Source organism: Culex pipiens, chromosome 3 (genome assembly GCF_016801865.2).
Source record: "Culex pipiens pallens isolate TS chromosome 3, TS_CPP_V2, whole genome shotgun sequence".
Classification (NCBI taxonomy): domain Eukaryota; kingdom Metazoa; phylum Arthropoda; class Insecta; order Diptera; family Culicidae; genus Culex; species Culex pipiens.
Window position 1 is genome coordinate 5266158 of NC_068939.1, and position 17372 is coordinate 5283529.

The window sequence follows — 17372 nt, forward strand, 5'->3', positions numbered from 1 at the left end:
GGTCAACAGAGTGGCTTGCGCGGGAAGCTGCAACAGACTATTTTCGAGGTCGTTCCGGACGGCGTGCAAGCAGAACGATGGATAGCATGTCAACTTCCTCAGTCGTTGTACGAGTTGAAGCTGTCTTCAAGGCACTGGAAAACGATCGGTTCAACGAGAGGGGGAATGATGCTGTCCTTGTGCTACATGAAGATCAACAAACATTGGCCGCGAAGAAAGGTGAAGCTGACCCTCGGAACCGGAATTGAAGAAACGGACTGGACATCGGAGTTCGGTGAAACGCTTACTACGTTGGCCACATCTACTTGCAAAGCCGAGGCGCTCTGGCTGACTGTTCTTCGAGGAGATCTCGGAGGGCGTTTACATATCCGGGACCATGTTGCTGATGGGAAGCTTGCTGGATCCTGAGACCCTCACGGACAATTAGGTTTGCACGATCGAGAGGGGGTGTAGCGAAGCAAGCTTTGCGAAAGCTGAGGTGCGATCGACAGGCCAGCTTCTAGTTCATTAAGTCTTGAACACTCAAGCGAGCAAGTCGCAAATAAAGAACCTTTTACTATTACCCTAAACCGAGTCAAGAATTCCTTTAAAATTTCCACTGAATTCCTCATTATTTCTAACTAAACAAAAGGGCCCATAAACATCATTCAAAACAACAATCCGGTGACAGCGCTTTAGTGCCCTTTTAGTTCTCTTCGAAATTGCATTTAGAAAGGGCCCATTATGAACAGCAGTTGGAAAGCTAAAAGGGCCTAATAACGAGATTTTTTAAAATTATGAGTTTTATTGCGAAAATCAACATAAATTAAGAAGCAGAGTTGAGGATAATGGTGTGTTTTATCGAATCATCAGTAAAAATACCATCAGTCATGCTTATTTTTTAAATAGGAATTGAAACAAGTTGTCCATTTTTTGCAAGCGATTTTCTCGAATCGCGGTTTTTGCTTTTGTGCCCTAATGAAATGTTTGGCTCGAATTTGCAACGCTATCAAAATAGTTTACCTAAAATCAACATCAACATCAACAATCAATGATTATTTCAAATTTGTTGCAACTTCTTTTAACATTTTTTGTTAGTTTCAATTATTTTAAATGCAACACTTAGATTTTCTTGTACTCAGTTAGAAACAAAATGCGCATGTTGAGTTTCAAGTAAGAGATTGTTATTATCGTTGATTAATTGTTACAAAAGTTAAACTGTCAGTGACTCTTTTTCGATCTGCAAAAACAGTGATTACTATTTATAATCTTTTTATGTACCTCGTATTTTTTTTCCTAAAAAATGATATAACTTAAAACCTCTAAGACATTCGCTATAGGGGTAAAAGATGACTTTGTGTGTACTTTTTTCAGAAATAACTGAATGAAATTTGGTCAAATTTGAATTGAAAGGGAACATAAATATAGTCTGACTACATAACCAATTTTTTTTATTATTATTTTTTGAATGATGATACTACATACTTGGGTAAGAGGTTATCATTTAGTGATTATAGTGTAATAACACAATTAGAGCATTTCATTCACAATAAAAAGCTTCAAATACATAATGGCATCTGATAAATCAATTAAAAATATAAGTTGTTTTGTAAATTAAGCTGTTACATAGGAAATACTGAACAATAAAAAACATATTTTTTGTTGAATTTAAGATAACTCCGGCTCCGACTCCAACTCCGGGTTATCAGAAATCTTTGGCTCCGACTCCGACTCCGACTCCAGCTCATCAAATTTAGCCGACTCCGGCTCCGACTCCGACTCCAGCTGTTCGAGTTTTGACGACTCCGACTCCGACTCCAGGTCCCCAAAAAGACCCGACTCCACCGACTCCACAGCCCTGAGTTAAACTATTAATAGGGAGCGTTCTTTTATTACGTAACGCAAAATTTGGAATTTTTGACCCCCCCCCCCCCTTCGTAACAAATCGTAACAGATGAGCGATCCCCCTACCCCCCCTGTAACGCGTAACACAAGGTCAGCAACCAGCAATATCTAAAGAAATAGCAATATCTAAGATCTTTGGTTTAACGTGTATCAACTACTAACCGAAGCAAATTGTTGCGAGTATTTTTTCAGCGTGTACCAAGCAAAGCATCTTCGTCGCGAAGGAGCTGTCAATCTGATTTGTCGGTTAAAAAAATCAAACAACGCAGCTTGCGTGAATCGTTTGTGTTTTTGTGGAATCTGGAATCTGACCGCGGACCAGGATGGGGGACACGAACCTCCTGTCGGCGTACAAGCTGATCAACTCGCAGGTGGTGTTGAGCAACCAAAAGCTGAAGGAGGAAATCCGCGAAAAGATCGAAATGATAAACGAAATTCACGACGAGCTGTTCCAGTGCCGGGCGGAGAACAAAACGCTCCGTGACATGGTCCACAAGCTGCTGGAGCAGTTCAAAACGGTGACCACAATTATGATATCGGTGCGTGACCAGAGTGGGAACGTTTTTGACATGGTCAACCGGGAGCACGTCGCGATTGAGCGGGAACAACAGAGCCGAAAGCCGGTGGCCGCGCTGGTCTATGAGAAACGCCGAGCGGAGAACCCACCACACGAGAATGAGGCCGCAATCGCGGAGGAGGACGATGAGAACCAGTCGATGGAGGATTACCGGACGGCGGTTGGTTTGGAGGGGGACGAAGAGGAGGACGACGCGGATGAGTCCTTTGAACCGCGGGTCACTTTGAAACTGTCCATGAGTCCGCAGCTGAACCGGTTGTCGCACCCGCGAAGGTCCCGCAATCGAAGCATTGACGAATCGTTTGAGACCGTGGATACGAACAGTGTGGTCGCGGTTGGCCGACGGAGCCATCCGGGTCGGGAATCCCGCGGCGGTGGCCGAACCAGCGAAGAAGAGAGTTCTGCGGAGGTGCACGAAATGGACGTCAGTGGCAGTGTCGTGCATCCGACGATTACGGTGGTATCTCCCGACAAGACGGAAGCTATTGAAGGTTTGTGGTTGATTTTGACTTTGTTTAAAGGTTCTAAGATGTTTTTTTATATATATATTTTCAGTTGATCCCAGCACCGTGTCGGAGAGCACGTTAGAGGCCAGCAGTTTTGTCGATCCGTCGGGAATCCCGAGCGACCAGAGCACCCAGTCTGAGCTGAACCCGGAGACGGACCAGAGTCTGCGACCGTCCAAGATCAAGCGGATGGCGAGCGATTCGATGATTTGCTCGCTGGTGGATCGCGAGGCCAACAAGGAAAACAACACGACCACCAACGACGACACGATCGCGAACGCAAGCTGCTCAACACCCGTTACAAAGTCCCGCAACTTGCGTGGCCGGGGTAAAAAGCGCCAACCGCCGATATCGCCCGTCCCGATGGTGGCGCTGACGCCGTTGACCAAGGCCAACCTGCAGCAGCACAACATTTCGTACGACGGACTGCTGACGGTGCCGAATGGGAACGCGAAAAGCATGAAAAATGAACTCGACCGAAGCGACCAGGACAGTATGAACTCAACGGACTCGAAAAGACCCCGCCGAAAGGCCGCTCCCAAGGTTCTGAAGGAACCCACGCTGATCAAAAAGCTACGGCGAAAGTAGCCGTTTGACTGAGTTTTGTTTCATCTTTTTCAATTTTTGTTTTGCGTAATTGTAGATCACGGAAAAACCTTAATTTTAGTAACAATTGAAATAATTTTAATAAAATATTGATGTACCACGAAACAGTGTTTAGTACGGTTCCTTTATTTGTAAATTAGCATAAATAGAATACATTTAGGTAAATAGAAATTACAGCAATATCTGATACTTGTACTGCTTCGGCACCTTCGAAACAATCATCCTTCCGTCGTAGCTCAAGCTGGCAAACAGCCACGGATCGGCCGTGCTCCACTCGACGCAGTAAACTGAATCCTCGTGCTGATCAAACGTCTGCAGCAGCCCATCGGCCAGATGTTCCTTGGTCCGCTCCTCTTCATCACCACCTCCTCCCACACTTTCCAACGCTTCCGAACTCACACTACTCGCGCACGTCAACATAATCTTCCCGTCACTGCCCGCCGACAGCAGCAGCTGATCATGATACGTATTGAACCGCACGTTCCAAATCCAGTGGTGATGGTCGTTCCGCGCAAACACGTGCTCCTTCGTGTTCCGAAAGTCCCAGATCTTCATGACGCCATCGTCGCCACCGGTCACGATGTGGCACTGCTTGTTCGGATTGCAGTCCAAGTCCCGCACCAACTGACTGTGCGCGTCCTCGATGACCCACGCGCAATGGTTCGGCTCGCGGACGTCGTACGACCTCACCGACGATTCGTAAAGCGTTATGAACTGATTTCCCTGGTTAAAGTGTGACCACCGTCCAGCGGAAAATTTAGGTGCGTTCTTCGCATTAATTTCCACCACCAACCTGGTGGAAGCTTCCGCCCGATTAAACAGTAAAATCTTCCCATCAATGACCGTGCTCAGCAAATTCCCATCCGTCGGGTGGAACTCCGTCGTACGGATCTCCCCACCGTACCCCTCCGTGTTCAACACTTCCACGTCAGCAAACTGAAGAAATTCCGCCTCGTCATCCGGCGAGGTCAGCTGGTCCGGCAACCGTAGCAGGGCCGTTTGCATGACCCCCTGAGAGCCCAGGGTGCTGAAGCAGGACGCGAGGACGTTTCCGTCGTGAGGGCTGGCCGTCAGTTTCCAGACTTCGCCTAGTGGGTGGGAGAAGATCTTCGCTTGCAGCGTTGAGCTGTCCTCGTCCAGGTCCACGACGTGCAGCTGGTTGTTTGGCTTCAGGGACTGGGTGGCCAGGAAGAACCGAACGTCGTTGCTTTCCGCTTGCCGGGAAGCGAGAGCGCGAGCCTGGAAATGGAGGATGTATTGTAGATTGAATTAGGGAGGATTTTTGAGTTACTCACCTGAAACTCCAATCCGTAGATGAGCGAGTTGTTGTCGTCCATCGTAAATAATCTTTCAGCATATGCTAATCTGAAAATTTATTTAAAAATCTGTTCAAAATTTGAGATTTTCTTCTACTGAGATGTTTATCGTCAATCGACACAAAACCGATTCTGTTTACAACAGTGACGTCATAATAGTACACGGCTGAAAATACTTGACCAAAACAAAAAATAAATAACCTTGGAACGAGCTGTCAAGTAAGGCCGCGGGGTGATTAAATTTATTTTTTCCCAAATTAATTTAAAATCGATTTTAAACCTTTTGTGATCATACAAAGCGTCAATGTATAAGCACTGTTATAAGTTATAAGTTCGTCAGTGGCGAGTTCTCGTAGCATGAAGTGGTGTCCATAGTGCTTATAAAAAAGAATGTATACCCAAATTTTAACTAATGCACTAGGATCAAATCATGCCTCTTGACTTTACAAGGCCCAGGGAATATACAAATTTTAAACAAATATTTGTAGAAAAAAAAAAACAAAAAAAAACTCAAAAACGGTGCACTTTACTTCAAATTCATAAAATTTCTAAACGAATGCAAATTATAGATTTATCATTCAAATATTTTTTAAACATTTTCTGATTGGTCAAAAACAATTCGCCCGTAATTCATTGCACTTTAAGCATGGTTGTTATTTTTTTTGCTTCAAAGCATTTTTTTTTTCTCTCAAATAAATGTCCGCCATTGCGGGGTGTGTCCTCCGGACCCTCTGAGACCGCTCGTGGTACCCCGAGGGGTACATGTACTCCAGGTTGAGAATCGCTGGTAGAGGAAACATTTTGCTTTATTAAAAAAAAATCACCATGTAAAAATATAATAGGATACAACAGAAAAAAACATCCATAACCAAGAAGCATGAGTCTATTACACAAATTCAAACATAGTTTTCGCGAATTCTTCATTTAGAATAACAGGAATAATATTCTAATTGAGAAAAGAACATATCTGGTCCAGGGCATTCGTGGAAATACAATGTCCCATCCCAGAGGGTCCCGGAGTACCAAACCTTCTTAGCATGGTGCTCCCAACGAATACAACCAAAAATCTCGGAGCGTATGGTGGTGTGTCCCCACGCTTCTTCCTCCCCTGTCGATTCAGAATTGTGTTGTTGTTCGAACACGAAGTGCTCAAACTCAACCCAATTACGAGTCATCTCTGCGATACGGCTTTACGCAGTAGGCCTGGCCGCTTTAACGCTTGTGATGTTTCAATGCATTTCTAATGCAATGGCGCACTACAAACGTTAATAAATGACAAGAAGAGTGCTAGGCGTCATCTAACCTAAGGCACTCTCCAGGATCCCTTCGAAAGATTGGCTGCGCTAGGGTCTGATTAGATTAGATTAGATTAGAATTGAGAAAAGAACATATCTGGAGTTTTTTTTTGAAAAGGTCCTATAAACCAAATTTTCATTTTTTTGCTTTTTGGGTGTTTTTGAATACCCTGACTCAAGGCGGTTCTAAAAACACCCAAAAAGCAAAAAATGAAAATTTGGTTTATAGGACCTTTTCAAAAAAAACTCCAGATATTGAATAAATTAAAGAGGCTTTTGTCAAATTTTAACCAAACTTAAAATATTTTCCCGGTTTGTCAGTCGAATTCCCGAGTTTTTCCCGGTTTTCTCCCGGTGGATGAAAATCCCGTTTTTTTCCCGGTTTTTTCCCGAGGTGGCCACCCTGTTTTAAATGTTTAGTTTGGATGTTTTTTTTAGTCCTGTAGTTTCAGAATTTTTGTTCAATTTGTTCAAATTTGTAATTTAATTTTATTATGTTTTTTTACTAGCTTTTACTTTACAATAATTTTTTTTCTTCTCAATTTTTAAGCTCCGTAAATTTTGATTTTTATTTTTAATGTTTTAGTGTTTTGGAATAAAGATTTTGTGTTTGTTTAAAACTTTGTTCGATTTCATAATTTTTCACGATTCTAGATTATTTCCACGATCTCAGCAAGATACGGGAATGTAGACAATAGTCCTGAAAAGTTATAAAATTCAACAGCAAGACACTTTCGGCATGTTTTTGACCATTGAAAACATACATCCTGTGGTTCCGATATTTATTAGATTTGCATTTAGCAACACGGATATATAAATTGTAATATGTAATGCAAATGGGCGACTTACCACGACGACCTCCTCCAAGAAGAAACGAACAAGTCTTAAAACTTGAACTCCTTGTACTTCTTGGTCTGCTTGCTGGTCGTGTCCGTCTGCTGCCGTTTTCGTTTGGACTTTTGGCGGGCCACGTGCTCGGCCAACATGTCCGACAGGTCCTCCTTCTGCAGGTGGCTCTGCTGTTCGCGCATTTGCTGCTCGTACCGCTGGGCCATCGCTTCGTTGTCCATGTCCAGCTCGGATGGATCCAGCGCCAGTTCGACCATTCCCTCGCGATCGATGGCCCCGGCGCGGGCACGCGAACCACCGGCGCCACCGCCAGCACCACCGGCTGCGGCCGCCGCGGCAGCTCCGGCCAGATCGTACACGTGCGTCGAACCCATCATCGAGGCTCCGATGCGGTCGGTGCGCTTTTCGGGGAGTACCTGGTACAGCACGGGGGTTTCGTTGTCCTCCATTTCGCTTTCGATCTTCTTTTTGCGCAGCTCGATCGTGTCCGGCGTCTCCATGCCGGCCGGGACGCCACTGGTCAGACCGGACGGCGTTACGAGACCCTCGGCTGGGGTTACGAGGCCACTTTCGTCCGGGGGTGCGCTCAGGTCTTCGCCGTCCTCTTCCTCCTCCTCGGACGATTCTTCCGATTCGGATTCCAGCTCGCCCCACTGGGTGCGATCGATTTCCTCCTCGCCGAGACCGTTCTGGAAGAGAGAGGAAGGTTAATAGTGGGTACAAATTACAGCGAAATTAAAAAAAAAACTCACATCATGCTCGCTGGCACTCATGCCAAACACGTCACCGTACAGGGGCTTGCCGTTTTCGTCGACCGGCGGTTTGCCCCAGCCGCCCGCGTGATAACCGAACGAGCAGCCCTCCGGAATGGGTGCGTTCAAGCCGGGAATCCGCAGATTCGGATAGCTTGGCGGTGGTCCGTAACGCTGCTGGGCAATCAACCAGGGCGGCGGAATCTTGTGGCAAGCCGGGCCGATTGGCATTCCGAGGGCGACGCGCAACTCCTCCGACAGATCGCCCGGTTTCTTCTCCTTCAGCCGGGTCTCGAACTCTTTTCCCTCGTAGTACAAATCGCCGTGGATCGTCATCCGAGGCTTGGTTTGCCACTTGAAGAATGCGTCGTGCAGCTTCTGGTAATCGATGTCGATCTTGCCCATCTTTGGCCGGGCCCGTTCCCTCATTTTGGCCTTGAGCGTTTTGGCCTCGTCCTTTTCCTGCAGTGAGGCGCGCATTTCCATGATTCCGGTCTTTTTGATGAACGCCGGCAACTCAAACGGTGGCTTCTCGATACCGCGCTTTCCCTGGAGATATTTACGCTTGAAGCACCAATGGCGCGGCACCTGGACCGTGTTCCGGTGGGACTTGAGCTGAATCAACAGCTTCGGATCGCGTGCCGTCACGTCGTGCATTTCAACAACATCCGGACGGTGGACCAGCTGCTTCAACTCGGCCACACTCAGCCGGGTTAGCTTTTTCATCTTTCGCTTGGAGATTCGCTCCTTTTCGTCAATTTCCACGTCCATCGCGTCGTCATCGTCCTCGTCACCGTCCTTCTCGCTGGCTTTCTTCGCCGCGGCGATTTTCTCACTTTCCGTCGTGTCCGCCTTGGCCTGCTCCTTCGGCTTCGCTTCCAGCTTGAAGATCTCAAAGACGCGATAGAACTGACGATACATCGGTGCCAAATCGGCGATCGTGACCTTTTCCGGAACGTACTCGATTTCAACCCGCTCCAGCTCGTTCTCAATCATGGCCACAGCCTTGGCCAGTTTGTCCTTGGTCCTCGCAGCCCGTTCCTTGGCCTTCCTTTTCTCTCGCTCCTCCTCGGTCTCCTCTTTCTTCACCACCGCTTCCTCGACTTCCTTTCCATCTTCCACTTCCGGTGGAACCGGCTCCTCTACAACCTGCTTCTCGGTGCTTTCAACCGGAGCCGGCGCCGCCACCTCCTTCGCCTGTTCCTGCTCCTTGTGCTCCTTTTCCCGCTGCTGCATGACCTGGGCCTGCTGCTCGCGGCGTGCCTTCCGGTTCTCCTTCTTGCGCTGCTTCCGGCGTCGATTCCTGTCCAGCCGACCTTCGGCTTTGGAGATGATCGGCGGCGCCGGTGCCACTCCGTCCAGATTCTCATCGTCCGAATCGCCGTCCATGTCCAGGTACGACCCGATCACTCCGGACGGCGGCGGTGGAGCCATCAACGGCGGTGCGACCAGCGGAACGACGGCTCCGGCCGCGGCCAGCACCTCCTCGGCGCCGAGTTCTTTCGCACGCAGCGTCTTCAGGGCCAGCACGTCCTCGAGCGCTTTTGGAAGGACCAGTTCGGATGGCTTTTTGTTGGCCAGGTCGGCCGCTGCCGCAGCAGCCTCTTCCGGACTTTCCGGAAACTTGAGCGACATCAACGACGGGAGGTTGCGGTTCGGGTCGTCGGGTTGGCCGCCGGGGGGTCCCATCAGCGACGGACCACCCAGCATGAATCCGGGCGGCGGAGGCGGCAACATCGACGCCGGGGGATGGTTTTGCTGCTGATGGAGGGGGAGGGAAGTTACGCGTTTCGATAGGAGACGATTAGTGCATTTTCTTACCTCGGGATTATTCTCCATGTTGGAGGCTCGAAACAAGCATTTACGATTACAAAATACGTTTAAATTGCTAAATAGTTTCGGCTGAAAATTCTATTTTCCTCTGTCGACGCACGAAAAGTTGCAATGATGGCTGCTTGTTTGGTGAACTGTCAAAAAATTACGCACCCTTCAGAAACACTCGATTCGAAATTTATCAACTTAAGTTTTAGATTAAATATAGCCAAACTATAGCAAACGTGCATTGACAGACGCAGCGCAACAGAGCAACTTCAGTCACAGGGATAAAAGAATCTTCAATTATTTTTATTGTTTACATCAAAATAATCAAAAGTTTGAGGCCCGAACCAAATCGGCTTTTTATTGCGCAATTGGGTACTAAAGCCCTGTGTCAATTTTTATGTACAACGGTAAAAAACACGATTAAAAACCATTTCTAATCAGTTTTTTCATTTTAATGCAAAAAAAAATGACTAGACAACATTTTTTCGATGAATCAACTATGGTCCCCTTGGAACGAGCTGTCAAGTAGGAGCTTTTCTGTCAAGAAGGACCGCGAGGTTAATTTTTCAAAATTGAGTTAAAAATCCATTTTAAACTCTTTGTGGTCGTACAAAGGGTCATTGTACTCAGAAAAATAAGCTTTATCGCTGTAAACAATAATATCAGCAATCTAAGCTTCATTTTAGGACCCAATTCTCACTAACTTGGACTTCGCACTAAATTATTGCTATCGATCGCACTATTGCGACTCGTCAAACTGGCTTGGGAAATTTTAATTTTCTCAAAAAATGATCAAAGCGAGCCGATGTTGCTCACCTGTCAATCGCAATTTTAAAGTGCGAATGTCCAGTTTGGTGGAAACTGCGACTGAAAATGTAAATAAACAACTGTTGGTTGCCTAGTTTTTGGAAATTTTGTTGTCAAAAGTGCGAGAGAAAAGTGCGGGCCAAATCCAAGTTACAGTGCAAGGATCAATACATTAAAAATTATTTTTTGCTGAGATTTCATAGAAAAATCGCACTTATTCTGTTCACTTATTCAAGATGCCAAGAAGTAATTGAATCACAAACTATGCTCAAAAAAACAAACAATAACCGCCATTCTTCGCAGGGGGAGGTAAACAATCCAAAGATCCCAAGTTCGTGGCCAAGCGCCTGGAGCGCAAGCAAAAGGTAGCGATTCGCCAGAAAAAGCAGGCCCCAATCGTGCGGAATGCCATGCGGAACAAAGACTGTCCCCCGCAGGAACTCCGGAAACTGTTGCGTCGAGTGCCGGACGTGCTCGCCCACAACCCGAACTTCCAGGTCGTGCGCTTCTGTCTGCCGGACTATCCGCGCCAGTGGATCCAGCAGGAGGAGGAGGTGGACCCGTTTGCCGCGTACATCAACGACGCCTTCCGGGGACAGAACTACGTGCGGTGGCCGCTGGACGTGCATGTAGGCTTGCGTCGTCTCTTGCATTTTTTTTTTAATTTTAATCTTCCGTTTTGTTTTTTAGTTGACCGGAGGTTACGTGCTGGTTCTGCTTCCGGACGGTCCTAGTGCAGAGTTTGCGCGCTCGTTGCTGCCCGGCTTGCAGGGTTTCTTCGGAACGGGAATTCGAGAGCCCAGCTGGCAGGAGGTCGAGCGGTTCCACGCCAGCTGGTCCGACCGGAGCCCGGGAATGTTTTCGCGCCACCAGAAGAGACCGCAGCAGGATTGAAGGGGGTTATTTGATGAATTTTGATGCAAATAAATAGGATTAAAGGACTTCTTTAGGGGTTTAGTTTTAATATATTCGATAAATTGCAGGCCAAGTGCGAATGATGCTGATGATACCTCTTCAGTTGACGCTCAGGCGAGGAACATCCTGGAAGGAGCGTCACTGACTACGTCCGTAGTCCTGTTAGATCATACTTGGTCAAGACAGTATAGCTCTGGTTCCTTGCAAGTGTCCTATTTTCTTACCTCCACGTTGGCTTGGTTTTCATGATGACCTAGCTGGTGGCCTGTGGAAACGGATCGTAAACCTTTGACCACCGTGGGTCAAAGTCGAGACGGCTAAAAGAAAGGGGCGCGACAATGTGGGAAAGGGAAGTAATTTGTGATTGTAGACGGTATTGTTTTGATTCGCAGTATGTTGAGTCAACTGCTGTGGATGTACCTGAAACATCGCACAACGGGGTTTCTCTTCTTTCCATTTCATCTACCACCTATCTTCTGTTTATTTTGTTTCACTGATTTTCTAACGCGGCTCTGTTTACTATCCTCCATTTCGATTGCACTCATTTGATTCTCTTATTTCTCAACGCTTTTTCACTCTATTTTACCAATTGATGCTCTGCCGCTCTAATCTAGTCCGTCCCATATGTAAAAAGTGAGTGCTGAGATAACGCTGTGAGAAGCCCAAAAAAAGTGTCACCATTTTTACCATTCTAAACTTATTATTTCTATATAATTATTTATACAGTTATTTCAACATCAGTCTTGAAAACACCACTACCATAAATTTGATTAAAAAAATTAACAATTTGGAGGTAAATTTGAGAAATTTCCAGCAAGAGACCAACTTGACTTTATTTGTCCATAAATAAAGGCAAGTCAGTTATGATATCATGGTAGGCTTGAACATTTACAACCCAGGTTCAACCTGGTTCAACTGTCATTTCCAGGTTTGTTTTGGTAGTTTTCTAAGTCAATAATTGTAACCAAATAATAGAAAAAAATGTTTATTTCAGATTTATTTATTTAAATAATGTATTTGGTAAAGTTTCTGCATATGAAAATATGATCTGCAGCGGCACCGGAAATTGTTAATATATTACAGAGGCAAATAGAAATCTCAACTGCTAAGCCCTTGCCTAGTTCAAAAAAAAACTACGCTCCACATACGAGTCTCTCACAGATCCAGGATCAAGCTTATTCATTCAAGAAATATAACTGATTTTATGATTTAGATATTAGCCATAACGGTATGTATTTTATTTTTTCTTACCGTGGTTTTATATTTCAAAAGAAAAAAGTCACTAAATGTTTGGAGTGTTTTGTTTTTTTTTTCAAATTTTCAAATATTTCACCAGAAATGAACAATTAATGATATTTTCAAGTTAAATGTACTCTTAAAGATATATTCTGTTGATTTCAAAAATTTCGTATCCATTTAAACGATTTGCGAGACATTTCTAAATGAGGAACTGACTTGCCTTTATTTTGCATATGAGACAGCACGAAAGTCATATTTATTTTGGATTTTTTAGAACAAACACTACTTTTTTATTCAATAGGCTAAAAGTACATGTAAAATTAAAACTTTTGTCAAGTTTATCTCATTTTTGAAAAAAATACATATGGGACGGACTAGATTAGAGCGGCAGTGCTGCTGTAACATACTTTCTGCTTTCCCTGCTTTCCCCCTTCCCAACCAATCAATCAATCAATCAATCAATCAATCAATCCTTAATTTGGCAGTAAATTTTGTTTATCATGTGCTTTTTCTTTATTTGTCTATTTGAATAATTCAATATTCATTTTGGGCCAATATTCAAATTTGGGCCTATAAATTGCCCTCAATACAATCTAAGCTTGTTTTTTTACCTCTATTTATTAATTATTGTTAATTTCTTTATCTACTTTATAAATTACTATCTTTCTTTTACTATTGATTCTTCAAATAGTATATTTCTTTCACTGTCCATTGTTTTCAATCTTTACCCTTTTCTTCAAACAAATGAGGTTCGAGCCCTTACTCATTTTTTGGAGTGATCAAAGAATTAACACAAATATTACTATTGTACTTTTGAAAAACTTTTATAAAATGCTTAGGACCAAAATTGTAACAAAACACCGCGACAAAAGAAATAGCAACATAAAAACACGACTCAACACTAGGAAAGATTTCAGGAGAAAACAAAACACAGTAAATAACAACTAGTTTTTGAATTCAAACTAAAAATAAAACAGTTTTTGCTTTAATGAAAGTTGTTAGGCACACTATAAATGGTTAGGCGCTTATACTTACATCAAACCCTACGTAATGTACCACCCCCGGCCGAGTTAAAATGCGTAACCGGAAAAGAAGGTGTGCATGCCTGGCACGAACACTCAAAGCGTGTTCTAGCGTGCTGCTCGTACTGACTCAGAGCAAGGGTGAGATGTAGGTGTAAGGGCAGTGCGTGTTCGTTGGGAACCTAGTGCATAAGATCGGTCAAGGCCCGTTCTTACACTGAAAATTGCGAATTGCGAATTGCGAATATATTCGATAAATTACAGACAGATTACAGCTAAAATGGCAAAGCGACTCAAAACTACCCAACTCAACGTCTAACCCGTGTCCGACGTGCACTCCGAAGAGTCGTTCGAATTGTCCGTCGAGCTGCTGTGCGTCGAAAGCAGCGACCGTCGCTTCGGATCGCTCGGCGTCGTTTTGCCCGACTTGCGGTTCTCCGGGCTCTGCTCCATCTTCATGTAGCTCACGGTCGTGGACGCTTCGGCCACCGCCGGCTTCTTCTTCTCCTTGACGGAGCCACGTTTCTGCTTTTCCGTGGCCTCTTCCGCCGCCGCCGCCGTGATCACCCTCACCGGGGTGCCCGTTTTGCTGGGGGGGCACTCGTCCAGCGTTTCCGCCCGGCTTCCGGTGTCGATTTCGTCCTCCTCGTCGAAGCAAACGGACCGGTTTTTCGCCTCCGCCTCCGCGAAGGCCTGCGGATACTGGCTGCCGAGTTTGGACTTGATGTTGCGAATCTTTTTGAAAATGTAGTCCAAATCTTTCTTCATGTCGTGCAGCAATTTTGTGTGCTTTTTGAAGTCGTCCGTCGCAATTTTGAGCCGACTTTGGCTGAGCGCGTTACAATTTAGCAGCATTTCGTTCGTTTTCTCAAATCGCTGCAACCTAAAAAATAACCCACACAAATTAGTAAAATACAGAAAAATCGATAATGCCTCATAAACTTACATCTGCTTCTGGGCCCGAATCATGACCTCTACGTCGGTTTGGTTGACCAGCCCGGCGAGTCCCTGCACGAAAACCTCCGGTGCCGTGTAGTTCTGGAAGCACTCGATGCTGAACTCACTCTCCGGCCGACCCGACTGCATGCTGCTGCTCATTTCCGAGTTCATCATTTTGACGAAATCGAAGATGAAAATTTTGGAACCGATTCTTCAATCTAATTTTCAGTTTTTATTGATTTTTGCCTCGAAGGAAAACAAAACAAAAACAGCGAGCTGTCACTTTTCAAGCGTGCCCTTCAGAATCGTCAAGTGTATGCAGAATTTTGAGGAATACAGACTTTTCTCAAGCTGCAGAATCATTGGTTGTACAGAGGCGACTCGCTAATCCGATGTCGGTTCCGAAACATCGAGCCAAACTGAACTACAGCCGCGGGACCTTATTTAATACCGTCATCAGGGGTGGCGTTGGGTCTGGGGGGTGAGATTGGGTCATACAAATTTCAGCAGACCCAATGTCACCCATGATGACAATATTGTATTTTGATGAAGTTATTTTCTGCAGAAATCCTTGGATAAAAAGCTAACCAAACATTGTTTTGAAGTGAATTAGTGTTGAGAATATATGAAAAGTTCGCTTTGTAACACAAAAAGTTCCTCACCTAGGAAATACTAACGAAAAATAAAAGGACAAACTTCTGGAGTTTTTTTTTTTTTTTTTGAAAAGGTCCAATAAACCTAATTTGCAGTTTTTGCTGGAATGTTTTAATGTGCCCTTTTGTGTTTTTGATTTTTTTTTCAATGGGAAATTGTTTGCTATCAATCTGACTCTTGGAGGGCATGTAGGGAGTGCACTAATGAATGGAATAGTGGAATAATCCCGATGTTTACGTTTTGGTTTTGTGTTTAACAAATATCAAACTGCGACCTACAGGACTACAGGAGCCTCATTTATTCTAATTATATTGCGCAACAATACATTTGATTGTTAAACTAAAAGTTAGAAATGTTAATTCAGTACTCGTAGATTCAGAATCTAACCGCGTGACGAAAAAAAAATCAATTCAGCATTCGTCAATGAAAATAAAGAGTTAATCAACAAAATAAGAAAACGCCGTCGAGATCGTCTAGTTGGCCTTGGGTTTCGGCACGCGCAGGGCACCACCCTTCAGGTACTTGGAGAACATGTTCGGGCTTCGCTCCTCCCAGCCGTCGTGGAACGTCTTAATTTCCTCCAGCGAGGGCACCCGCAGCCCTTCGTCTGGGAAGCTGCTGTTCAGCTTGTCAAGCAATCCGTTCACATACTCGGCACTCGCCTCGTCTTGCATCAATAGCAGCAAGTAGCCGCCCACGTTCTATGATTAAAACAAGAAAAAAAAAACCTTTAAATTTTTGAAAAGGATCACTCAAACATCAACACTTACGTTCGAGTAAATTGGCTTTTTCGCCCCATTTCGCGAGCAATCGTTGTTGACGAAATTGATAAGGTGTTGAATCTCCTCCGTGGATTTCATCCATCTCGCCGGGTAGTTCGAATAGCAGAAACGCACCGGCACCGGGTCCTGATGTTTCCACATAGCCTCCTTGCACTTTACGCTGCGGAACATATTCCCAATCTCCTGATGCGGGCAGTTTCTTGCTTTCAGCCTCTCCTTAATCGGTTCCTGGTATTTGTTGCGATTCTGGAGCATCTCAAACTTGGCCGCCTTCCGCAATTCTTTCTCCGCCGCGCGTTTGACCGCTGTATCGAAAGAAAAAAATCGTAAATACGACTAAAACCCGAGTAGATTCACTGGTCTGGCAACCCTGTGTCAAACTAGCGGTGGTTTACTGTAGAGCAAAATAAAAATGGCTACCGCTTTTTGTTTTCTATTCACAACTAATAATTTATAATAATTATTACGATTTTTTTTTATTTATGCAATGAGCAAATAAATAAATAATCCTGTTAAAAGAAATCCCAAGGGCATAGCTTCTGAATGTTTAAAAGGAGTAGGCCATGACTGTGCGCACCACGAGTTGAGAGCTCCAACTTTTGCGGCTTGCTCAGAAAAAAAAACTTTATTTTTTCAATAGTTACCTACCCTTTTTAGACGGCTTTTTGTTGTTCTTGTTTTTGGTGTTTTTCTTCCCCATCGTTGCGTTGGATTATCCTGGGCGATTACTTCTAATAAAGTTGATAAATGTAATACCAAACTCCTCCTAACTTTTTTTTCCTTTGGGGGGTAAACTCCTCCTAACTAGAACCAACGCCGCCAAAGAACTCGATAAAAGTCATAAAAGTGGAGTCTTTTGTTTGATGGCAGCTCCTCCTCAACAGAAGCCGCGGCCGTTCAAGGTACATCCAAGTCAAAGGTAATGCAGACTTGTAAGCAGTGAGCCCGACAAGATTTCATCCATTTGTACCCAACATTGGGTTGTTGTCGAATAAACACTCAAAGTGAAAAGTATGCTTTTTCAACTTCACACAATATTTAGACAGGGCCGAATGTTTTTTTTCCAAAGTTTGTATGGAGAATCATGCATGATATGAGAACCATGGTGATTCGTCGTTCTTGTATACAACTAAAATTTTCTTGTAACGTGTTGGAGAACTGAAACGCACTAATTCGGGACTATCCAGAAATTTACTAACACATTCAAAGTATGTTTACATGGCAGCTGGAAGTTTGTTTGCATCAGATTTCCTATCTCTTTCTAGCAAAAGTTTGTTGTTAGGTGACTTCTAGCTGGATATGTCAGCCAACATACTTCGCAGGGCTGTGTCAGCTCGAGCTCGATCATTGTTTGCACCAAGGAGCTATTACACTACGGCAAACAAACAAACTCGCAAATTTTGACAGT

General features: G+C 44.6%; 6 protein-coding genes across 8 annotated transcripts; 2 read left to right on the top strand and 4 right to left on the bottom strand.

Annotated features, from left to right (window-relative positions):
• Positions 1-2077: 2077 nt before the first annotated feature.
• On the top strand, positions 2078-3753 carry LOC120422857 (uncharacterized). The gene is made up of 2 exons (XM_039586405.2): positions 2078-2952; positions 3017-3753. The coding sequence occupies exons 1-2, from the start codon at positions 2208-2210 to the stop codon at positions 3553-3555; spliced, it is 1284 nt and encodes a 427-aa protein (XP_039442339.1). The 5' UTR covers positions 2078-2207; the 3' UTR covers positions 3556-3753.
• LOC120422858 (EARP-interacting protein homolog) lies at positions 3669-5021 on the bottom strand. Its single transcript, XM_039586407.2, has 2 exons — positions 4869-5021; positions 3669-4812 (listed from the first exon to the last, which is right to left on the bottom strand). Exons 1-2 carry the CDS (start codon positions 4908-4910, stop codon positions 3745-3747), a joined length of 1110 nt encoding a protein of 369 aa, XP_039442341.1. The 5' UTR covers positions 4911-5021; the 3' UTR covers positions 3669-3744.
• Positions 5022-6951: 1930 nt separating this feature from the next.
• Positions 6952-9765, bottom strand: LOC120422840 (splicing factor 3B subunit 2). 2 transcript variants are annotated; one of them, XM_039586383.1, is made up of 3 exons: positions 9607-9765; positions 7786-9543; positions 6952-7722 (listed from the first exon to the last, which is right to left on the bottom strand). In XM_039586383.1, the coding sequence occupies exons 1-3, from the start codon at positions 9622-9624 to the stop codon at positions 7069-7071; spliced, it is 2430 nt and encodes an 809-aa protein (XP_039442317.1). In that variant the 5' UTR covers positions 9625-9765; the 3' UTR covers positions 6952-7068. The 2 variants fall into 2 exon arrangements, with proteins under 2 accessions (XP_039442317.1, XP_039442315.1); XM_039586381.2 differs by having other exon boundaries at positions 7786-9546.
• A 125-nt stretch (positions 9766-9890) lies between these two features.
• LOC120422841 (uncharacterized) lies at positions 9891-11354 on the top strand. 2 transcript variants are annotated; one of them, XM_039586385.2, is made up of 3 exons: positions 9891-10013; positions 10717-11042; positions 11104-11354. In XM_039586385.2, the coding sequence occupies exons 1-3, from the start codon at positions 10004-10006 to the stop codon at positions 11305-11307; spliced, it is 540 nt and encodes a 179-aa protein (XP_039442319.1). In that variant the 5' UTR covers positions 9891-10003; the 3' UTR covers positions 11308-11354. The 2 variants fall into 2 exon arrangements, with proteins under 2 accessions (XP_039442319.1, XP_039442318.1); XM_039586384.2 differs by lacking the exon at positions 9891-10013 and adding an exon at positions 10141-10659.
• Positions 11355-13832: 2478 nt separating this feature from the next.
• LOC120422847 (kxDL motif-containing protein CG10681) lies at positions 13833-14791 on the bottom strand. Its single transcript, XM_039586392.1, has 2 exons — positions 14536-14791; positions 13833-14472 (listed from the first exon to the last, which is right to left on the bottom strand). Exons 1-2 carry the CDS (start codon positions 14700-14702, stop codon positions 13905-13907), a joined length of 735 nt encoding a protein of 244 aa, XP_039442326.1. The 5' UTR covers positions 14703-14791; the 3' UTR covers positions 13833-13904.
• Positions 14792-15457: 666 nt separating this feature from the next.
• On the bottom strand, positions 15458-16805 carry LOC120422843 (uncharacterized). Its single transcript, XM_039586387.2, has 4 exons — positions 16772-16805; positions 16613-16737; positions 15953-16269; positions 15458-15883 (listed from the first exon to the last, which is right to left on the bottom strand). The coding sequence occupies exons 2-4, from the start codon at positions 16662-16664 to the stop codon at positions 15656-15658; spliced, it is 597 nt and encodes a 198-aa protein (XP_039442321.1). The 5' UTR covers positions 16665-16737; positions 16772-16805; the 3' UTR covers positions 15458-15655.
• Positions 16806-17372: the final 567 nt, after the last annotated feature.